The sequence below is a fragment of the Pithys albifrons genome, chromosome 7, assembly GCF_047495875.1.
Source record: "Pithys albifrons albifrons isolate INPA30051 chromosome 7, PitAlb_v1, whole genome shotgun sequence".
Lineage (NCBI taxonomy): Eukaryota > Metazoa > Chordata > Aves > Passeriformes > Thamnophilidae > Pithys > Pithys albifrons.
Genome location: NC_092464.1, coordinates 37985969 through 38011005, shown reverse-complemented (window position 1 = coordinate 38011005; position 25037 = coordinate 37985969). Strand labels below are relative to the sequence as shown.

The 25037-nt window shown below is 36.0% G+C and overlaps 1 protein-coding gene across 3 annotated transcripts in view; it reads left to right on the top strand.

Annotated features, from left to right (window-relative positions):
• Positions 1-18958, top strand: part of ZNF385D (zinc finger protein 385D) — a 407938-nt gene extending 388980 nt beyond the window's left edge. For 2 of the 3 annotated variants that reach the window (XM_071561076.1, XM_071561077.1), the window contains exons 6-9: positions 5256-5489; positions 7445-7623; positions 8982-9083; positions 13091-18958. In XM_071561076.1, coding sequence (XP_071417177.1) covers positions 5256-5489; positions 7445-7623; positions 8982-9083; positions 13091-13324 — 749 coding nt within the window. In that variant the 3' untranslated portion in view covers positions 13325-18958. The remainder of the gene's footprint in view (positions 1-5255; positions 5490-7444; positions 7624-8981; positions 9084-13090) is intronic. The other variant, XM_071561078.1, reaches the window with a different exon arrangement.
• Positions 18959-25037: the final 6079 nt, after the last annotated feature.

The following is a 25037-nucleotide window of genomic DNA, read 5'->3' as shown; positions in this document are numbered from 1 at the left end:
TCTCCAAATAAAAGATATCCATTATGGAAAGACTATATCTATAAAAATTAGATTGAATCAGGGTTTTGAATGTAAAACTAAGTCTAACGACTGGATTTTTCATATTATATCAAAAGGATTTTCTGTTCAACATATTGTAACAGGCCAAATATCCACCAACCACAAAATTTGTAAAGTTTTTTTTCTGCACATATAAAAGAGCAGAAGTTAATACATTTGAGTCAAAGTTCCTCAGAGCGTTTTGTTTAAGTGCCAAAGACAGCCAATGTACTAGCACACATGCTTATGTTTCAGCATATGAGTACGGAAAGTCAGCCAAGCACAAAAAGAAACAATGTCAGCTGCAGTTATTTTGGGTATGGTACTTTAGTTTTGATATACTCCTCTGTTGTATTTATAGATTCTAAAGAAATTTAGTCTTACCTTCAAATGGAATTATCACAGAAATCATGGAAATGGGATTTTCAAAGCAGCTCAAAGAAACTGAGGACCTGTTTTTAAGTAGGCAGAAAAATAATATGTTGAGTCTCTTTTGAACATGCCAATGTCAAACATGTGTATGTGAACATTCTATTACTTAAGGCAGGTTTGTTATGAGCCAGACAGCTGATGATGTTTTTGCAATACTAAGCAATCTTATATTATGAAGTATTTCATATCAAGCTCTGTTTGTCATAAGAAAGAATGTGTTTTCTAGCTTCTGCGCGGGGGAGGTTGTTGGGTTTTGTTTGGTTATTGATTTTGGTGTGTTTTCTATTTTTTTTCCTGGACAGCATTATGGGCCAAATGCTTAATCCTTTACTGTCAAAGGCAAAGTTTGTTTAAGTGTGTGCAAAATCAGATATCTTTAAATGCATGTCCCTTGAGGTTACAGAATAAAAAATATAATTATAAATATTTTTGATTTGTTGGAAGTCAGAACACATTTCTCTCTGTGGGTCTATTTATAGTTGCAGGATAAGAAATTCTTATACTTTGTAGCAGGAACTGATGAGTGAGACTTTCACATACTTAGAAGAAAAACATATGTTATAATTTGCTGCTTCTTCAGACTAAAGAAAATTCATGAGTCTTGTAGCTGGGATATAAAATTAATCCTGCTTACTTAGGAGAACCTTAATCACACATGCAGTTTTCCACTTGAACTGTGGTATGTGTAGTATTCAAAGGAGATAACTGTCACAGAATTTTTTTTGTATGTCTTTGTTAAAATAAATCTATGATTTTGCCAGTGACCAAGATTAGATTTTAATGTAGTATTTTTGTATTTTTAATTTTTATTCTGTTCCTATATTAAGACCAGGAACACAAATGGATTCCTGTTAATCCTGAAGTGTTCCCTTTTTTCCTTTCTGCAGTCCAGTTCCATACAATAGTAGCAATCAACTTCTATCCAAAGCCAAGCAGTGACAGTTTCAATAATGAATATTTGCTGTGGGCCACTGGTATGAAAATAGCACAGTGCTTCCAGCCTGCGTCACCAGAAACAAATCTTCCATTTGACTGTGACTGAATTTCCAGCTCAATTTTAGATCATTTATTATTGAAATAGTTCTTAAAGCACTGTCATAATATAATGTTAAGAAATGCTGATTCGGTCTAAAAGGCATCAATTCAACTGCCTTTCTACTCCTTTTTAGTGTTGCCTTTTTTTTTCTTAATTTTTCAATCTCTTATACTTTTAATGCTGTACACTGCATTTCGGACACTGACTGTGGACAGTAGCAACACTGTAGAATATTCAAAGGAACATATACTGCTTAAGTTAGAAGTTCTGGTAAGAAGAGGATTTGAATTACCTCTTTATAGGCCTACTTGACAGTTTTTAGAAAGTTTTATCCTAAACTCCTGCTGAAAATTCTAAACTTTGTATGTGGAGAAGCAGCTTTGCATTTTTAAATGTGTCATGGGTTTTACAGGGTGAACATGAATGGCTTTCTATATATGTTTTGATGTCATTAATGGATTTGTATTACTGGAATATAAAATGCATAAGGCACCTTTTGAATGTGCAGAATATAGGCACTGATCTTTGATTATCCTTTTTAGATGCAAATATGTTGATGATATTTACCGTTTTTTGTTCAGTTTTTATGTATTATGCTGCTTTCACAAATGCATCTTAAAATACCCTAAAAAGGACCCAAAATAGCTAGCATAATTGATTGTATTTTCTTTTCACTTTAAAGTAATTACATAGTGAAATATTAGATTGGCATAGTTATAGAAGGTTAGATACTTGAAGCAGAATAAAACCTGCTACTATTTAAGCTTCTTTTTTTTATATTTTCTTTTTTGTTCGTTGCCTCAGGTTTTCCTATGGAAAGTAAAGAAATTATGATCTATATTTTGCTTAGGGTTAAATACTGACCCTTTCACTGCAAAGCTGGTAATGATGATTGATGTATCTATCTAATTTCCTGAAAGATTAGAATGAGCACCAACTTTGCCATCAGTCCTGAGAGAATGTTAATGTCTTCTTTTTCTTTTCCTTCCCTCTCCCTGGTGCCATTTGCCCTTTGCCTTCCATTTCATCAAGAGGTTAAACCTACTACTGTACTCTAGTACCAGAATGGAGAAAGTGATGTTTTAAAAACAGTGTCATGTGCTGCTGAGATTGGGCATTTGAGGAAAGAAATTTCACTGCAACAATTTTCAGCTGAAGGACAGCAAACATTCACTGGATTCTCTGGGATGGGAAAGAACTGACTAGTCAACTCTACTATTTTGTGACAGAACTTCAAAGGCTTTATTTACTCGTGCATTTTCCAAAAAAAGGCTTAATATTTCAAAATATTATTTTTCTTTAGAAAAATTATTGTTGATCTTTAAAAAATCATAAATAATAAGAGAATATTCAACAAGGTAACATCATTTCTTCTGCACCAGTATTTGACAGCCTCAGTACCTTTAGGATACAACCACCTTCAGGAAAAACAACTTTTCAGGAAAAAACCCAAACTGTGATCTGACCTTGAGTGGCACCATTTTTTTTTTGCTATTTGCTTTAAATGTCCTGGCAATACATAGCATATTCACATGACAAACTCTGCTTTCTTTGGTTTATGAATAATATTTTTTTAAAAAACCCTCTGGGAGAATATGTAGAAACATTACAAAATACACAATGTTTAGAAATATTTAGACTTTAAAGGGTCCTATTCCCACTGACTGAAAGGAGATCAAATTTGTGTAGATATTTGTTCAGCCAGCTTCACATCCTCCAGTAGGAGATATTTCAGGAGCTGTGTAGGTAGGGTATTCCCAGGCTTTGTAAGATTTAATACTAGAAAGAATTTTCTGATGTCTAATCTAGGTCTCTCTTGATGTAATCCAATAGTCTTTGTTCTACTAGGAGGGATCAGTACGTATCAGAGGAGAGTATATTCTCTTATTTTTAGCTACTCTCTATAGAAACAAAAAATGTTGTCAGTGTTGGCCCTTCATCTTCCATACTCACAGTCCATGTTTTCTAAAACTCTAAGTTATTTTGGCTACCTTCCTCATAACCCCTCTCTTGTTGCTTTGCATTTGTATTGCTGCTGGATTAACAGCAAAACAAGTGATTGCTACTTTTTTTGACATTGCTGTCCCCAGGCTGGACAGAGTTCTTCCAGACCTGATTAGAGGATGAAAAAATACCTCATAAGTCTTTTGCTTTGCACTTTCAATATGGTGTGAACCTGTTTCATAAGATGGTGGTAGAAGAGATCTGTGTTCATCTTGTTGTCTACTGAAAGATTTTTCTGCAAAACAAGCAAATGAACAAAGAAAATGATCAAAAGGAAGCAAACAATAAAATCTCCCCAATAAGCAGTACTCGGGCTGTTGTCATCATCTTGTTTTAATAAATCAGATTAATGCTACTGAACATGGATTCTTGCAATTGTCTTTACTGGAAAACATCTTTTTTTCTAGGCTGTTTCTTCAATGCATTAAAATTGTTTCGAATTGTGTCTCTCAGTGTGTTTTCACTTCTTCTAGTCTGATATTGTCTGCTAAGTTATTATGCATGTTCTCAAAGTTGTTGAACAGTATTAGTCTACAAGACACCGCCATGATATCAGTTAGTTGTGTCCCTTCTACATTAGATTACATGCTTAGATCTATAAATAAAAGAATTGTTATTTTGTCTATTCTAGTAGGTGGCAATAAATGAAGTATAGTACAGGTAGAGCATCACTACCACCAATGGATGTAGGAAGCCAGAATGAGCTGGAAAATACACAAATTAAGGAATATCTCAATAAAGTAACTAAGATTTCTTATGAGGAAAATTACTACTCAGTAGGCTTAATATGTTAAAATACAATGCTGCAAAGGCAGAACACCTCCTGTCCTTTCTGTCCTTCTCATGTCTCTTACCTGCCATCTTCTTTACTGCCTCAGTGATGGATATTACTGTCCTCTACATTTCTAAGTACGTAAATACCACACGATACTGTCATATCCAAATATAATGTACATGTTATTCAAACTACACTATCATTCTTTCAATTTGAGAACTACAGAAAACCCACAAGTTCTTAGGTGAAAGAACTAGATTTCCATACAGATGTAGTATATACCATGTTTATAGTTTTTCCAAAGACACCACTGATATTCAGAAAGAAAATCTAATTAATAGTTGTATAGGTCTCAGAGACAGGATGTTGTATATTTAGTTACTGTTATTAGTATGTATCACTACTATGTAATAATGGATAATAATATATATTGTGTATTAATAATTACCGTCATCGTTTTAATGTTAGTTTTGGGTAAAATCAAGTGAAGTATCAATTTAACTTTTTTCTTTTTTTACCAGATACAAAGAAAAGTCAATTACTTTCATTTGAGTTTTATTAGCACAAGATGTTAAAACTTTAACTTGGCTATTCAATCAGCATAAATATTATGGGATATTATTTTAACTGCCTATTGTGCTGGTCATTTACACAACCTCTTTAAGTGGATTATTCTTCAGTTGTTCAGTACAATCTCAGAGTTGTTTCTTTTCAGTTTATGAATTCTGTATTAGGAGGATGCAGGGGACAACACGTGGCATTTCAATACATGGGAGTACTGTATTTTGTAACCACAAGAAATACAAAGAATAAGGTCAGATTTAGTTCATTACCATTAGTCAAATCACCACTAGCACAATCTGTCTCTCTGTGTGATTTACAGCATTGGGAGGCAAACAAGCAAGCACCAAAGATCACAAGATTTTTTGTTTTGTTTTGTTTCTTTCCATCTCCTCTCCTTGCCCACAGACACTACCACAGGGACACCAGCAATATCAACAACGACAACCGTGGAAATCCGGAAGAGCAGTGTCATGACAACTGAGATCACCTCTAAAGTGGAGAAAATCCCCACGACAGCCACTAGCAGCACCACTTGCCCTTCCGTTGAAACTGAGGAAGAAAAAGCAAAAAGGCTGCTGTACTGTTCACTATGCAAAGTCGCTGTCAACTCTGCCTCGCAGCTGGAGGCGCACAACAGTGGTGAGATAGAGCAGTGCTTACTTTCTTCCTTTTTTTTCCCCCTTCTGTCTCAAGAGTGCTGCAATTATCTTCCCCTGAATAGATTAGATCTCTTGCAGCAGGGGACAAAGAGGTGGCAGAAAACTGGCAATTACATGGAATTCATGAACTATTATAGGATAAAAATGACAGGCAAAGAGGCTTCCATAAAGGGAGAAGAAAGGAATTTTATTGCATGCAAGTTGCACATTTTCTTACATTTTAGCTTTTGAAGCTTCAAAACCTTATAGTGCTAAATGACAGCTCTGTTTCATTACCTTTGGTGTTCAGAGTTTGCATAGTTTTGCTTGTGCCAGCTAGCAAACTCAGTATGAATGCCAGTACCTTTGTTTGAAATCTAACAAATTAAGGCTGAAAGAGGGAGCATCAGTCAGTCAGAGTTCAATGATGGGATTTAGAGTTCTTAGCGCCACACTGTCTGTTAATAAATAACTTCTTAAAATGATGTATATTTTCCCAGTTTTTTCATCAACTGAAAGCAGCTGCTGCATGAGAGCTGAGTGGGTAATTGCCTAACTCTATCTATTTTAATTGTTAAACCTTTTCTTGTTATTAGAGCTAGTAGCATCAATAAGTTCCAGTAGAAAAGAGCTAACACTCACAGTCACTATTTTAAGGACCTTATTGATTGGCTGTGTGGTGAGTGGCATTAAAAGATCTAGGGATTCAATATGGTGACCACCTATAACCACCCTTCAGAAAGTTTCTGATCTGGGATATCAAGAGTTACCTGCCATCAAGGGTAAATAGAGTTAAGAGACAGCAAGAACCTTAGATTTGAAATGTAGAGACAGTGGTGATATACCTAGAGAAAAATGATCAATGGTTTTATCATGTAATGAAAAAAAATTTTGGCATGTCTATGGAATTCACTTAAATTAAAAAGGAAATTATAATTTGTTAGTATTCATGAGAAACAAAGCCTAATCAGTTTTGAATGCTCTTTGCTCTATGCCGGATCTTCAACTGGTGAAGGTTCAAGTTCATGAATCTGTACCCTTTTAAGCTATTTAACTTCATGTGGGGGTCAGACTCTAAACATTGTTCTGATCAGGCTGAGAGCCAAAACACTATACTGATTGCTTAAACACAACCCTCCAAGTTTTTGCTGCCTATGCTGATAAACTGTGTGTGTGCTCACACACATGCATGCTTATAGAAGTGCCTGTGTGGATGCATATAGCAATTATCAGTGGAACAGCAGTTCTGTACACAGTAGTAGTCCAGTGTCATCACAGACTACCTGCATGGAAGTCAATAGTGTAAGCAATTGTTCAGTCTTAATAAAGGTACAGCTATAGAACACTATTGCTTTCTATACAACCTTTAATTTAAAAAAACATTAAAAAAAAAGCAAGTGCATTTTTCTTACATCCATGTTTCTTGCATGTTTTGGGTTCTGTCCAGGCCATTAAGGATCCATAGGTTGCTGCCAGGAACCTCTGCCCCTTCCTGGTTTGGAAACTAATTAGTTAATTACAGATTTAATTGTAAACCACCTAAGACATTCTGTTTATCAATCTGTTCAGGAAAACTACAAATCAAAGCCAACTACATCTTTAATAGCCACATTACTCTTCTTTTGCAACTCCAGTTCAGATCTTATTAGCTGCAGGAGTTAATGAGAAAAGTCACACCCATTTAACTTCACATCAGGATGCCTGATCGTGCTACTACCTTCTGGTGTGGCTGCTTTGTTCTAGTGCATTACCTACAGGTATGTATTTTAGTAAGTATCAGATGTGAAATGCTATTACATTAGTGTGGATCTGATACAGACCAACACAGTCATATTACAAGGATAGCATGTGACACCAAGCTGAAGTTCATATGATTTTATTTTAAGAAGAAAATAAAACAAAGAATCCAACCCAATTGCCAAAGTTGTTTCTGTTTCCCATTTGTAATGTCTCCAGGGACTAAGCACAAAACTATGCTGGAAGCTCGGAATGGAAGTGGAACCATAAAAGCCTTTCCCCGGGCAGGCGTAAAAGGCAAAGGACCTGTGAATAAAGGAAACACAGGCCTTCAGAACAAAACATTTCACTGTGAAATATGTGATGTACACGTAAACTCTGAGACACAACTGAAACAGGTACTCAGCTTGCAGAGTGAGAATCCTTGGCTGTTTTTGTTTTCATGGTGGTAAAGTACCAACACAGTCAGCATGTGTCAATATGTTTGTGTCCAAATGGAGCTTACAGCTTTTATCCTTTGTTCTTGGCTGTCACACTGTATGTGTTGTTTCAGATATGATTTTCCCTTGCATGGAATATGTTTTCTCAAAAGCTCTCAATTATACATATTTCTTAGAGAGCTACAGAAGGTCCAAGCTGCAACACGTTACAACTTTCTTTAGAGTAGTAGAATAGTCGTGAGCTACTAAATTCTGCCATTTAGTGTACTGTGTGATATTTGCCTTGACAAAGATGTGAAGATGGGGTCAGCCAGTACTTTCACAGAACACTGAATAACCTGCTTAGAAATGTGGGATGGAAAGGATTTCTAATGTGTTTTATCTATGTTTCTCTCTAACAAAGAAGCATGACCCTTAAATTGCAATTACACTGTTATGTTCAGTCATTCTTCAGATGATCACAGCCTTCTGAAAAATACTTACTTTAATTCTATATGCCTTTTGGAATGAAATACTTGTTAAAGAACTTTGCAAGAATGAAGATAAATCAAGTAATGGACAATAACAATACATCTCTTCTGGTTTCAGGGAAAAAAATGTCCCATTCTTGTGTGGGTTTTTTGTGGCAACTCTCTTGAGAATGAAAATCAAAGTAAAAATATTTTTTGTTTTGAAAAAGATCCTTCTGAAAGAGGCCCTTTATTTCTAATACTGCAATAAAGTCTGTGCAGAGGGATACTTATAAAATCTCACTGATCTTATGAAGAAGATAATGGATTTTTTTTTTGGGGGGGGGGGGGGGGTTCGCTCTCAGTTTGATGTGTAACTATCTTAAAAGGATCTCTAGGCTACTTAGGGATTGAAACAATTTTGTGACCTTATTTTTTTCCCCTGAATAGGGGATGCTCTACTATCTAATATTCTTTGAAAACTTTCTATCAGCACTGGATTGAATTTGATGGATGCTTTATAGAGATAGGGGGGAGTTTTTCAAAGACTTTTGTCTTTAACTTGATCCAGGTTCTGTTGAAGTTAGAAAATATGAGAAAATCATTGACTACACTGGAAGCAGAGTGGAACTGATCACTGCTAAAAATCATGGTCGCAATACGGGATGCACAAAGGATCATTCAAATTGCAAGACCCTGTTGGCTTTCATTATTGAATTTGCCAAAGTAACATTGTTGTGGGGATCAAAAGCCTTTAGTATTGGAGCAGTAACTTTTTGTAAAGCAGAACCTGAAAAGATCTGTTAAGGAACTATCATTCTTTGTTTTCTCCCCCCTCCCCCCCCCCCCCCAAATGTATTTTAACAGCACATAAGCAGTAGAAGGCACAAAGACAGAGCTGCTGGGAAGCCACCTAAACCTAAATACAGCCCTTACAACAAACTCCAAAAGGGAACACATCCTCTAGGGGTAAGTTATTCACCTTTTTATTTGACTCTCATTTTAATCCTGGTGAGTAGGATTTTTAGAAAATAAATGGGAAAATGTTTAAAATGAGAGGAATAGTGTGAGCCACAGAAATATATAAGTATATGAATGAGCCAGTGGAAATTCACAACAAACTTTTTTGTATACTTTGATGGGTGTTCACTACAACTTGTGGGCCCTTGTTTTTATAGCTACCCTGAATTAACTCAGAAAAGAAGTTTGTTGCAAAGGGCATTAGAGAGCAAGAGATGAAAAAAAATTCCAGATGTCAAATGGAATTTTTCCAGTTTTCATCAAGGACAATAGTGATGAAATTACTAAGTAAAACTCTATGAAACATAAAACCTTCATTCTATCCTTATTTAGAAAATTGTTCAGATAACAAGTGAAACTATTTAAAAAATCTCTATTTTCTTTCATTCCACTCAGTTTCATGATGGCTCTGGTCACATTTTCAACTGCCAGGATAAACTGTCTAAAACACAATTCTTACTAACTTCAAAAGCTGAGAAAAAAGTTTACTTTTTAATTAAAAAAAAAACCAAAACAAAACAATCAGAACAACAAAAAACCCCAAAACTCTCTAGGATGCTGCCATTAGTGAAGAATCAGCTTATGTTGTGGGTGGGATGGTGAAACATTTATTTCCTCCATCAGATAAACTGCATGAATATTTTATCTGGTGTTTTGTAAGGGTTTATAGATGGTTTTGGCATAGGGAGGATGTTGATTCATTGGCCTCACAGAGATTAGCCCCTTGCGTCTTGACCATCTTGTCTAATGCAGCCAGAATATGGAGCTTTTTTTTCTGTCAAAAGCCATTTTTCTTTGAGTGAAATCTTTTTTCTTGGCAACAGAAACTGTGTCCTTGTTGGGGCAGCCCTCATGAGTGGTATATTCATGCATGATTCAGTTGCAGAAGAATGTAGTACACCATGCTGGTAGATCCACTAGTAGGGAAATAACCAGTAATCCACCACAAAGATTAAGTTGCCCAATGCACATAAACTACACTGAAAGAAATAGAAAATATGTAGTGAGGTAAGTAGGATATGGAATTACTAAAGGATTTTGAACCAGATTATTATTCCTTTAGGAAATTCATTTTTTCCCAGGGGATGAAAACAACTATTACATTACTGTTGTTCTCTATTTAGCAATTTGTATAATGGTGATTTCTGAGAATTCCAGCCAAGGTTCATAGCTACTTAGTTGTTGCATAGACAAATAAAGGCAACATGTCCTTTTCCTGCTCCCTCTGTCCCAATTGTTCGCAACATAAAAGTCAGACCAGAGAGAATCAAATAGGAAAAAGGGATTTAAGGAGAGAACGAGTTAGCAATAAATGAACATATATGTGTAGTAGAATGGAGGCTACACTAAGTAAGGAGAGACCAGTTCTCCAATTAGTCTTTCTGGGTTTGATTAAAAACTACCAAATTGGTTCGCTTGAAGTACAGAATGGCACAGCAACAAGCAGAAGATATGCTAGTTTCACTTTTAGTGTAATGGTTGTGATGAGCTCTTTCTTTAGCTTTTCTTTACGGGGTGTCCCTAATTGAAACCAGGACACTCCCCATTAATTTTTCAAATTATTTCCTGTCACTTTAGTTGATTTCATTGAAAATGAAACAAATAATGGCTAATTTACTCTGAATGTTGACTTGTGTGATAGGTACAGGTTTGAAATAAAGATGAAAGGTACTGTCTATGATAAATATTACTAGTTTTGCAGTTCCCTTGAAATCAAAACCATGTTGGTAAATTAACTGAAAAGCCATCTAACTTCATTAGAAGTACGTGATTCCTGAAGAATGGCGAGAAAATCCAAGCCTTTTAATAGAAACATCCACATAAGATCTTTGTTCATGACAAAAATTGTATGAGCATCACCAAACTGTCTGCAGAAATTAATAAAAAGAATACAGTACATGTTCACCTTTCCTATACAAAAATCTTTCTCTTGCCATGTTTTCAATAGCATTTGCACTGCTTTGCCTAGTCTAGATTTGCATGCTTCAGAAACTGAAGCTTTATAAATTCCTACAGTGCTATTTCAGAGTTCAAGAAATCTTATAATGTAGTGGCTTACTTGGTATTTCTTCAAGCCACAAGTGTCCAGCAGGCGTAAAATACTACATTGGAGAGAAAATGTTATCAGGCATTTCTGAAATAAAATAGCTCTTGCAAACAACATCCTTCATTGGGAATTCTAGACCACAAAGTACTTTATAGTAAGGATTAAAGTCAGGATTTTTTATGTCTGTTCTAAATAAGGCTGCAAAAAGTATTTAATAAAAATGTAAGGAAGCAGGAAAAAGTCAAACACTCCACAAAGAAAGAAGACAGCTTGCATCAGTGGGTGTAACACTCATCAAGGAAAAGATCAGATCTTTGATTTTCCTAGGCACCATGAGGAATTTTATATCTAGCATCTATTATATCCTCTGTTCAGAGAATTACAGAATTTAGTTCCATGTGAGTATTTCTTCCAGAGCCTTAAAGGACCTGAAAGCCAGATGAATTGCCAGTGGATATTTGGAACAGTAAAAATCCTTTGTCCATGTGGCTTGTAAAGAACAGTTTTAAGAATATGGTGATAGTGTAAAGATGAATCTCACTGGTGGTTCATGCCAGAGTACTCCTGTCCTTACTTTGATTATTCACTCACCAAGGTACTGTTGAGTTGAAAATGTCAGAGTGATGTTGTGCAATTAATTATTTGAAAACCCTTTCAATCCAAGGATGAGGAATTTTGCTTGCTTGTGAGTGAGAAGTGTCCATACTTACACTGAGATGCACTATGGCACAGTACAAATATTCATACTCTGTATATTCAATACTACATATTCAGTTTTATGTTCTTTGTAAAAGGCTTTGGTCATTTTAGGACACAGACCCACCAAAAATCCATCAGAGCCAATGGGAACTTCTCTCTGTCATTAAAAGAGGTTTCTATTCTTATCTCTGACTTATATAGTCTAAACAACAAAGGTATTCAGTCCTTTGGCATCTTATTAGAAACTTGAAATCCCACTGGAAACTTCAGAAATCTATAGAGACCACCCTGATGTTCATTTGCATGCATATCAAATGTAAATTCTCTTAAATAATACGGACCCCTGTGAGTATTTTCAATCAGTCTGGGAAAAACTTAGGATTTGGAGGATTTTTCCCTTTCTTGGAAACTCTTAAGTAAGGTGTTTTCTTGATTATAACTGGTAGTGCACAAGACTCATGATGTAAGTGGGTTTTTTTTCAAAAAAAGCTTCAGTGACAGAAAAAAACTATCATAGTTTGGCATCATAATATCTGATACAGGCAAGATTATTTTCTTAACAACACTTTAAAATGTCTGCCATGTCTTCACAGTGCTTTGTAATAATAAACAGTATCTTAGTGAAAATCAGTTGAAGACATAGCAAAATTACATAGGGCAGCACCCATGCAAGGTAAGATTGATAAACTTGCTCATTAGAAGCAGGACCTCATGAGGAGCTGCTGTCTGAAGATCTTAATTTTATGTACAACTTGGATCCTAGTGACTAAAACAAAAGTATCATCTTAGACCAGGGAGTAGGATATGCTTTTATTCTACTCTGCTCTCAGTTAAAAAGCTGCCAAGATGGAGGTCTTTTAATTGATATCTCATTCTTTCTTGTTTAATTCTTGCAGAGTGCATGCAGTTTTACTTTGGTGTAGATTACTCAGCCCCTTTTTAGATTTTTTTTTGATTTCTATTCTCATATTAAATTATAAGTGTCAATGATAAGGTGTGAGCACTGAAACTCTGTCCTCTCAACCAAATCCTTGGCCGATGGGCAAGATTGCGTCTGCTATCACAGGCCTGCAACTCATAGAGTCATTGACCACTACAAGGCCTCTCTTACTTGATTTTGCATATATAAGCTTAAGTCAAGCTCCCTGTTGTGTAGCTAATATGAACAAATTATGTCTCTCTGTTTGTTTGTTTTCTCTCTTCCCCGCAGGTGAAATTAGTATTTTCAAAGGAACCTTCAAAGCCAATGGCTCCACGGATCTTACCAAATCCTTTAGCAGCTGCAGCAGCAGCTGCTGCTGTGGCTGTGAATTCCCCCTTCAGTCTTCGCACAGCTCCAGCAGCCACCCTTTTCCAGACTTCAGCACTTCCTCCAGCACTCCTACGACCAGCTCCTGGGCCTATACGGACCACCCATACTCCTGTGCTGTTTGCTCCTTACTGAACTCCAAACAGGAAATAATTGTACTGCAATAATTTTTCAAATCAAAACAAACAAAAAAATGAAAATCAAGAACATTGAACTATGCAGTGTTTATTTATAGTTTAAAGTATATATGAAGAGCCAGAACTTTTGATAGAGAACTGAACAAATTCTGAAAGGGGGAATGTGCAGTATTTTCTCCAGATAAGAACATTCCTCTTGAGCATTGATCGTTTTAGAACTGATCTCCAGCATTGACTTGTAGTGACATATAAAACTTATAAAGCCTTTTGACTGTGCATTTTGGCACATATTTCCCTGCAATGTCTTTCCTGCTTTATGAAACAACTTACAAATTTGTCTAAAGGGCATTAACTGGTTCCAATGTATATAAAATACTTTATTCTGTAGATTAAAGAAGAAGAAAAAAAAGAAACACTGTGAATAGTAGTACCCTTACCAATCCTCCTGCCAAGTCAGCAGTTACTGGGTATTTATCTGAACAAAAGTAGATACAATAGATGTCTTGTAAAACAGTAGTATTGTGTCTCTATCTATGCCACTAGGTTTCTAACTGAGTTGCAAAAGATAAAATGAACAAATTATGTCACTTTGATAAGTAGTCAAAAAGGATGACAATAATGTGGAGCTGTTCCTGGTCAGCAAAAATTGTTTTCCTCACCTGTAGAAAAATGGGCATGAAGGTAATCTAGGTTAGGGCAAAGTAAGTGATAAAGAAAATCTGATCTATTGAGGGTAAGAATAATTAAGATACTGTACACAGAATGAGTTGAACATTTAACTGAGAATGCATGTGTACGGTGTGTGTTTATTCAAAAAGTGTAATACATACAGGATAGATAAATGTTTTACATGCCAGTGGACAGCAAAAAATACACTCTTTCATGAAACAGGCCTGACACTTCAGTGTTAAGCAGAGGGAAGACACAAATGGGTTACACATGCTCATAACTAGCAAACAAAAAACAGGAGAGAAATCCTGGCCTCATTTAAGCCGGTATAAAGTTCTTTCTGACTGCAGTGTAGCCAGAATTTCATCCCAAGAATGGCACATACTCTTTTTATATCACACCAGTGGGAGTGTCTGTAGATACAGGTAATATTTTTTGCAATAGGCTTACTCTTAGAAACAGGTTTATTCTCTTGTTTTATTTCCTACTGATGTGATATAAAATGTCTTAATATACCTATAGAATGTAAAGAGTGACACATGAAATACATAATACGAGATAACTGCACATCGTGGGTTTGGAACAAATACAACCTTTAGAATCTGAAGGGACCCTTGAATTCTGTAGCTGACCATTATGCATGGACAGCTTAAAGCCTTATATATTTACTGTGAGGCTTAAAGGGGTTGAGTGTGTCCCTTTAAAGTAAGATTTATCAGGGGTATAAATAGATATATTGTACATATGTTAGAGTAAGAAAAATAACTTATAAACAGAAAATCTACTATATAAAATAATTATATAACCATTGAGTTTCACATGTGGGTCATTAAGTGGTACGTAACAAACAGCAGAGAAAAAATAGACTTCTTGAATCTGATTCTTGCTGCCTGCTTTTTCCCATAGGGAGCTGAAAAGTATCTATTAATATTATGGAGTGCGCTGCTGAGTCACATGCAACCACTCTGATGTGTAGCCAAGTGAAATGCCTGCCATACACTTAGGCATAATAAAATTTAAAAACATAATTTAAGTTTAGATGTGGAAATTATTTGAAAGACTTTATTAAAAGGCAGTAATGCAAAATATTGACCATGTGATTGCTGTATAATGCTGCCTGTAGTTAATATGGACAGGTGGGAGATATAGAGGATGGGAATATACAACACTTTTGACTTGCAGTTCATCAATGAGCCTTCCATATACATTCGTATTTGCCATTTTTAAACCTCTCTTCATTTAGATTTTATAAAATAATATATAAAGAAAGAGAAAGAAGAGGTTCCATGGATGTCTGTGTCCAAAGAATTCCAAAGAGATGCATTTATTTATCTAGAAGTATTAAAATAAGTTCTATATTATGTATTTGTATTTCATCCAGTTTATTTGCAAACATTCGTGCCTTGAAATGAAATGGGCTTTTGTCTATATTTAATTCACAACTATGTAGCCATGAAAAAGATGTGATGGTGTTTTCAGGGCTTATTACCAGCTGGATTACTTTGGCCCAACTTCCAAAACAACAGTATGAGTAAGTTCCTGAAGCCAAGTTTAGCCATTTAAATAACTAGGGGCTGACATTTAAAAGGGCTCTCTATTCTACAGCTCCCAGTAAAGAGGCAGTAAACAAGCCAGCCTTCAAAACCTGCTCCTAGCACTCAATTTAGAAAATGTTTCCTTTTATTTGGGTACATACCATATTAACGTTGGACTCCTTTTTGCAAAATCTTGGTCTTTTAAGCCTGTTTTCAACTTCCATCTTTTTGCCGAAGCTGTAGTGCCAATACCAGCTGCATTCAGACTGCTCCTTGAATAGGGCACCAGTTTTCAAGCTGTGCTCTGTGCACCACCAGTTATCTCCAGAGCCTTTTGTAAGAGCCTGTGTGAGTAAGAGCTTGCTAAAGGAGCAGAAGAGGACTCACATTTTGGGAAGGGAGAAGATCTGGGCAGGCTGTCTTTTCCCCATGAGAAAGATGAGAAAGCATGCAGAAGGGAAAACAGGAGATCCACAAGTAGCCTGTAGGCTCTTCTGTGCACAGCCTTCTGGTGCATGGACACCTGCTGTACATTCTGCCATGCTGTGATGCCATCAAAATCAACAGGCTGATCCTTGCCAAAATGTGGCCTGTGGCATGTATGGAGGCACAGTACCAAGGGAAAAGTTAATACAAATTTTGCTAGAAATAAGAGTGTCATTCCAACTACTTACATCAGCTAATTTGCAATGACACCTTCAGTATTCTTGGACCTCTTTTGTCACAGTGCTCTATGGAACAAGTTTTTGTTCACACGTCTCTTTTAAATTTCAGCTGTAAACAAACTTAATTCTTTTTATGTCTCTTACTCACTACCTAATAAAGGATAAAGCCTAAATGTTAGAATGTATAGTGGATTTTCTATGCCTTGCTGTTCCACTCCCTTCTTGGTCAGTAACAATGTACCTGGGACATCAACACAACAGTTTTATTATATATCTGTGAAGGAAAATACTGGCACAGCAATCTGATGGGGAAAGGAGAGCTTCTGGTCAAGGGTATGTCCACAGCAGATGACAGAGGAGGTAGCAAACAGAAGATACTTTACACCTACTTGTCAATATATCCAATAAGGCAAGAATTATAGAAGAAAAAAATGTCATCATATTTCATATTACAGTAACACTCCAGGGCCAAGAGGAAGCCTAAAGCACAAGGAAACAGATCATTTCATTGAAGACACAGTCACTCACTGGAATTACAGTGTGAAATCAGCCTGCAGGGAAATGGCTGGGTATGAACTCAGAAAAACAAACAGGTTCAGGGATGTTTTCTTAAAATCTGTTTAAAGTGTTAAAGAATGACTATGCTGTTCTGATCCAAAGAGATGGTATTTTTGTGGGAGGGATATATACATATATTTATATTTTTATGCTATCTGAATTTTCTGACTATCTCTGGCTTCAAACCTCTGTTCTGAAGGATCATCATTGCTCTGAATCATGAAATTAGTTACCTTCTTGAAAGATGCTGTAAAAGCTGATGTGAGAGGACAGTAAGCCAATGGCATAAATATGATGGTCTAAAATGAAAAAAATGAACTGGCCATGTCAAGGAATATTGTATTTGAAAAGTATACATCTTTATTTTAAGATAAATTATATAAAATTATATAAAAATAAGGGTTAATAAAGTTAATATAATTAGAAGAATTACATCTGTCATTTTAGTACTGAAATATTACAATTGGCTCTGTATTTTAAAATATGAAAATACTTTTTATTTGCTGAATCAATGCAATGATGCTGTTGGTAAATTTAATGTCTCACATTCTTTATCTTCCATCTATATCAGGAATACCATAACTGAATGGACCTGCCTTTAGTCACTTCTATTCTAATCCTCAAAGATACAGTAGAGTATTAGCCCAACATTCCCTGAAAACTGAAGTCATGGTGCTTAGGAGCCTCTGTTTCTGCTTTCTGGTACATGTAAACATAGTTTTTAGAGTGTCTTCCCAGCAGTCCAGGGAATTTCTATCTTGATTTTTTTTCCAAAAATAAACATTGTTTTATAAACATAAGACTGACACTGAAGAATAAGACCTGAAAATATTTCTTCACAATTACAATATTCTTGTGGCTAAATGTGAAACACAGACACATAAATTATTTGGTTATACAAATCTCTTTGAGAACATACGAAGTCAGAAGGGTAAACCACCTTATATGTGTCCTGGTTTTGAGGTTAATCGACAACAATAAGGGATCTGTTCTTTTTATTAACAGGTGTCTGAATTTTTATTTGACTTCAGTACAGTTCAGGCTTCAGGAGTCCAAGCACCTAAAGCTCCCAAGAAAATAACAGAGGGCTTCCTGTTCATCAAGTTGCATGTGAAAATGGGAGCCTATGTTCTGTAAAATAATAGACTTTTTTTGTCATCACATCTTTCCCTGTCCTCACTGTTTATCTGTAAGTGCTGTTCCTTCAGTGCCAATGAATCACACAGAAACTTCTGTGCTGGAATTCAGTATGTGACTAAAAGTAATACTGATAAATAAGTATCTTAAACTAGTTGAAATCTCAAGCACACAGTTCAGGGTTTAGCCAAGGACAAGAGCTTTATGGCCTCTCACTCCTACAGGTTTATTAAAATTCAGGACCATTTAGGAGTAAATGTAACTATCTAGAGGATGGTTATTACATAGCCTGATCTGAAATGTCAGCAGCTGAAAGAGTTTGTGCTCCAGACTGAAATAAAGAATACTATGAAAACCATAATGTTCTTGACCCTGGGACTCCTGAAAGCTGTTGCAAAAATCTTTGAACTTGATGGAGGTTATTTTTTGCTCTTGACGGCGAAGGCCTTTTGCAGTGGCCTGTGTACTGCAATTAGGTGTCATTCAACACTGATACTTTGATAAAGAAATTTGACTGAGCCTGAAATATGATTAGTGGCTGCCTAGTTACTCTGATCAGCCTCATGCTGGGAGAATGGTTGGGTGGTAAAATAAGAAGAATCAAAGAGATAATGTTATGAAATTAGTGGACTGATTTGATCCTTTTTCATTGTGCAATGTTCTTACATGGAACTTGTGAGGCATTAACAAGCTGGGATATCGAAGAGTTCCTGGATAAAATAGTAGGGACCTTGCAGGTCATAAGGTCTTAACTTTAAAAATAATTTTGATGAAAAAGAACCCAAAAGAGTTTCTTCGGCTTAGATAGCACAGTGACATTGTAGTAATGGTCTTCACACTAGTCACACTGTCAGCACACTGACATTTTTACTGTTCACAACACAAATTGAGTATTTGATGCCCCTGATTAGAAAGAAATATAGTTAATAATATTCATTGCATATTTATTGGACACTCAATTGCAGGACACAATAATTTTCCTTGAAAATCCATGTATTCATGTCTGTTCATACCGGCCAAGATATCACTGCATCTTGTCAACACTTGGGTCTCCAGAGAGGATGTCCATGTTTTTCACTTGTTTTCACTACTATTCAATTTTTCTTCTCTGTTTCTTTATTCATAATATTGTCTCTCATGTGAATGAACAAAATCCATAAAATTAAATATACATTTAAGAAGTAGAAGTAGATAATCATTAACACCCCTGTTGACTCATTTGATCAGAGTCAATAAATTGAATGAAAAAATTTAAAGCAATGTTGCCATAGTAATAGTAAAATATTGTGAACGGAGAACATGTGTATACTACAGTGTGCTTTGCCTTATCTAGTCAGAGTTTCATGACACAGCTCTTTAGTCTTTCATAGCTTTCTGAAATGTTTGGGGTTAGGGACTCTGCAGAGGTTTAATTAAATATAAACATTATTGCTTATGTTCAGTAGCACCACGTATGTATTTCTGAATGCAAAGGCAATAGAAAAAGGGCTAAAACCCACAAAACATTTTCTCACTACAAATGCCTGCAGCATCTGTAAACAACTACTACCCTTCCGTTGCTCATGGTTCATCCCTGGCATTTGCCATGAGAACAGTTCTCATTCTTCCACTCTCCCCCTCCAAAGTATAATCCTTTGTTTAGACATATTTCAATGTAGTCTTGCCATCACATTATTGCTAATCAAACCACTGCCTGAATCTGATTTTCCCATTGGAATAAAACCATGAACGTAAGAGAATAGGAACAAAAATGAAAATGTAATGAGCCTCAAGTTGAGTCCCTTTTTTTTTTTGTATTTTCTTGCAGTTGCTGAAGTCCTGCCAATTTGATGAAATCTAGGTATTAACGAAAAATGCCTGTTTCTTTTTTTCCTCTCTGTTTTTATAGTTTTAGAAAGGAGATGGAAACAGCCATAGCTCTTTAACCAATGATTCATACACTAAAGCCACCATGTAGTCAACCAAATGCATGCACATATATTACCTCTCTGTATATACACAACTCTTACGTCCCTTCAATTCCTCTCCTGAATCACATTTTGTGGCTCCCCCAGCAGCACAGGACATTGCAAGGAGTGTTTAGGAGGAAAAGAAACCAAAACAACCACTTGTGGGCTGCATAATATGGATGTATAACAGAGTACCCTTTTATTCTCTTCAGTAGCATAATCTTACTAAGCCTGTGTCTGGAGTCCTGCATTAAGCCTCTCATTACAGTACTGGCTACTTTAAATGGTGATCACTGAAGCCAATCTTCTTGTCTGTGCTAAAACTTCTCCCTAACTATGTAAGGTTCTCCGTTCTCCACTGGGGTATGGAGTGAATGGCAAGTGAATTGTTGAAATAAAAGCTAGAGGTTTTTTAATCTGCTTGTATGAAAAGCAGTAGGGAAGAAAAAGAAACTAACCTTTCATGTTTTGTCTATATCTGCATTCCATCTGACTCCCAGGAACATCACAGGACAGTAAATACTTTAGAAGCACTTCAGTTCTGCTCCATGAGATAGGATGCAATGGATCACTATTCCATGCAACGGACATTTAATCTAGAGCAGTATGTAAACCATCTCCTCTACATCACCAACTCATTAAACTCCATAAAATTGGGTAAAAAAGCTTCAAAATCTACCAGAAGTCACTGAATGCACTGGAGATGAAGAGCACATGTGTTAAATCGTATGTCAAAAAACTTGCAGGGGAACATCCAGGTTAGTTCAACAGCAAGGGCAAGAGAGTGTGCTGGTTTTGGAAATTAAATGTAGGGAAGCTCCTTCTGAACTCAAGTGTGAAAAAAAGTTCAACCCTGCCAAGTACACTGCAGCAATTGTGAACTGGAGGTTTGTTGATATCCTTGAGCAATACATTTCCAGATATGGACAATCTCCAGCATTGCAGTAAAAGAATTCAAACCTGAGACCAAGTTATTCAATGGCATAATGAAGTATTCTTCCTAAGGTTTGTAAATAACCAGCATAAGCCCTTCAATGAATAATATGAGGCACAGCTGGATTAGTGGGTACTGAGAGTAGTGATGGTTTCACAAAAACTGGCCCTGATCTATTCATGCTTTAAAACCACTGTAAATTTAGATGACATTTTTGTAAGTCCAATAGTAAAATTTCATGGTTTAGTAGTTTTTTATAGTAGTTTTGACTGATAACTTGTCAATATAATGTCTCTAATTAAAAAAAGGTGAGAGTAGTAACTGGGTCAATTATACCTTACTATCTAAAACACCTGATACCTGCCTGAGGGCTTTTTAGAGGCTGGAGTAATCAACTGTGTGGAAAAGGCAGTGGGCTGGAAAGTAATTGTGTTGGCTCAAAGGTAAGTCAGATGAGACAAAATTATCAAAAATTTAGTAATTTCTTTATTGGGTAAGTGTAGATTAATTGCTCCAGACTAGATTAAGTATTTGAGACTGTGACCCATAAAAACAATTAAATTGGTGCTATGAGGATTCAAATAATTTTGAAAGAAACTAGCTGAAGTGAAGCCTACATGGGTTATAGTGTAAGGAGAACTGTTAGGGTGGGAAGAGAAAGAAGAAGGCTGTTCCTCAGGAGCAATTTAAAGTTGTATTGGACTTCACTGGTGATTTTGCACACAGCAAAAAAAACATTAGCTCTTAAATTTTTTTTGATAATACATATTAGAAGCTATCATGAATAGAAAGATGAACATGATATTTTCCAGAAAAAATAGAATGACCTTGAGAACTGAAAAAAATAGAATGGAGCTGTAACTCAATAGGAAATAAAAGGACAATCATGTATTTAGAATCTAATAACAACTAATTCCTTATAAGACCTCAGTAGCTGGAACCAGCTCAAGACGAGCACAACCCACAGAGATTACCATTTGTGGCACTGAGTTACAAATTGGATATAGTTGTTAAAAAAAACCTCACAAATGTTCACTGAGGTGTATTCTACATTATGCAACTACAGAATAAAAACTTTGCATTTTGATAACTTTAACAAGTCATAATCAAGTGCAATTAAGTCTCCTTAGGAAAAAATTATGAGGATGAGAAAATAGCATAATAAAATTTACATGGTTATAATAAGGAGTGGAAGACAGAAGGGGATCCAATTGCTCCCTACTCATCCTGGGAGAGAAACAGTAGTGACCATTAAGAAAAGGAGAAAACTGCTCAAGCTAAGTGTTCATGCATAAGCACTTAAATAGATCACAGAAAATGCTGATTTGGAAGGGACCTACAAGGATCATCAAGTCCAACTCCTGGGCCTGCACAGGACCATCCCCAAAAGTCACACCGAGTGCCTGAGAGTATCATCTAAATGTCTGTAACTCTGGAAATTTTAAGATACTTGTATGTGTTACAACATATGAAAGGTGTCAAGCAGACAAAAACTGAGGTGATCCCCAGGTGGACTTGGTTATGACTGGGGTTCTGTGATGGGTTTGCTGTGGCAGAAACTAACTGGACACAATGGGGTAGTCAGCAGGTTTGTTCCCTTTTCTCTGAGTGTACATACTTAAGTATGTTGCTCCAAAATATGTCAGTGACTTTTCTCAGAACTTGATGAGTTGGGGAAAGAAATACAAGAAATAAAGGAGTTGACATTTTACAGGAAAAAGACTTCTGAATTTTGCCCAGAGTCTATTTCACCTATCTGTTCACATAATAATAGTAAAAGACTGTTCCAAATCTGAGTGTAAGCACACATTTGGTGGTGGCTTTTTGGACACTTCATATCAGCTGCAACATTCTGTCACATTCTTGCTGAAATATGATTCAGTATAGTTTTCCTAAACAACCTCGTGTCAAAATACATCTGTCATGATCAATTGCTAAGCATAGTTCATGATTTTAAAAAGTCAGACAGATGAGTGAAAATATTTCACAGTGCTGAAAGCAAAACTTATGTCTCTAGTTGACTGAATTAATGAAAATATGCAGAGTTCAGCAACTATTTAAGAGTTGATTACCTTTTATCATGGGCAAGGACTAACTTGGGACTTTGGGGCAGAGCAACCCACAGAGAGACAGATACCTATGACAGAGTCCCTCCAACAGAATAAGAGGCTGAAATCAAAATGCAAGGCCTCTTAGCTCTTCCCTCATTTCAGACTCTGAGGTTGCTGAATCCTGTGAGTTTTGTTCCTCAGTGTATTAGTGCCTGTATGTTGTATAACTGTCCTAGGTGCTTAAGAAGCCATTCAGCTGAGCTGTGGCATTCCAAAACTCAGTAAGGTATTGAAGTTACTGCACTGATTGTGATGTCCGAGTCTTACTACTTAGCATTCAGTTCAGACTTTAGGTAATAATAAGGTAAATAATAATAAATTGTCACTTGACACTTGCCTGTCTTTGTCTTTTAAACTTTCCTCCTCCCATAAGCCATAGATTTACTTCATTCAAGGAGGGAGCAGATATTAACTTTGTGGTTAACATATTGCAGGTATATTTTTACTTACTGCTCAATCTCATATTTTCCTATCAACTAAACAAAAAAAATCCACACAAAAAACAACAACCAAACAACCTCTCTCCCCAAAAAAACCCAAAACCTACGAGTCAAAACTCAGCAATATGTTTAGTATACTATTAGTTGATTTAGAATACTCTTTCAAATGAAATGTGTTCCAAAATATTTTGCAGAATTAAAAGCTTTGTGTGATTAGAGCACAAAAACATAATCCAAAGTGGTTTGGTTAAAAAAAGGAAGGCTTCTGTTTTCTTTACAACTGAGGCCAAACTAATTTTAAATTCTAGCTGCTTAATTAATTTTAAATACAACTTAGATTGAGATTCTCATCAAGAAAATATTGAAATATTTGTAGCGTTGCAGTTATTTAGTCTGTTGTTTTATGTTTAATTAGAGCATCCTGAGTATAAGAACAGTTAAGTTCAATGTCTTCATAGATTATGCCTGGCTGATAATTGTTTTTTTACTACAGTGGCTTGGCCACTTCTTTTATTTTTTTTGATTGGTGCCTAAAGGGTCTCTGATTTTGCTCATAAAATAAGAATTTCATTTTATGGCAAAGAAAGAGACTGACTGTTTCAGATATGCGTTTGTAGTTCATCTGATTATCTGGAGACCCAACTTGTATTAGGTCCTTGGTAAACCTGTTAAAGCAGCTCCCTAGCCTCTGGTTTATTGGTAGGTGAATTGATTCCTTCATTTCTGTTCACAGTAGCATAGATGTGTACAACTCAACAGTTACCTTTGACTAACTTCATGCAGCTGTCCACTGAAGGCTGAGATGGCTTGTGCATTGTAAGTGCTTATTTTCTCGACAGACTGCAAAGGAAACATTGGATGATAAATGAGAGATAGACATCTGTACTACATGTGTCTGAAATTGATCCTAAATTTAGGCAAAATTTGGATGTCATAAATTAATCTTGTCTAAGCAAGTTGCTCTTTAGTTCAGGATGGGGGACAACCAAGGTGAAGTCCAGCATGTGGTACAGCATGATGATGAAACTTAGTTTCCCATAATAAAGATGAGTGTGAAAAAAAAAATCATCCTTGTTAGTAATTTTGGCTTCAGTTTTAAAAGGGAAGGAATTTTGCAGATCAAAACCGTTTATTAAAGGGTTGCCAAAATTTTGCTTAATTCTTCTATCAAATATTTAGTTCTTTTTTTTGGATCCCACTTTTATGGCCTAGCTGATAACATCTCCAGAAGATTTGACAGTGATATACATTGTGCTCTTCAAGTACTATTAGAGAACAGAGGGGGCGACCACAGTGTAAGAGGTCACACATCTTCTTCCCAAGGGTTTTCAAAAATGAGCCTAGGGACACTGACATGTGTGCATGTAATTCATCTCTGTGTGTACAGAGGGGCAGAGAAAAGACTGGACAACTCTTGCTTTAACCTACTTATGTCACAAATCACTAAACTCTCAGCAATAGGGAGATTGAAAACAAAAGACAGTAAATTATTAAATACAGATTAAATAAATTCAAGGAAATACATATATAGTAGCTGGGGAAAGTTATTCTGTTTATTTCCCTATTTGGCCTTCTTGGCCACCTGGACACACTGCTGGCTCATGTTCAGATGGCTGTCCACTAGGGTTTCAAGTCCTTTTTCACCAAGTAGCTTTCCAGTCTCTTCCTCCAATCTGTAGCACTGCATGGGGTTGTTGTGACCCAAGCACAGGA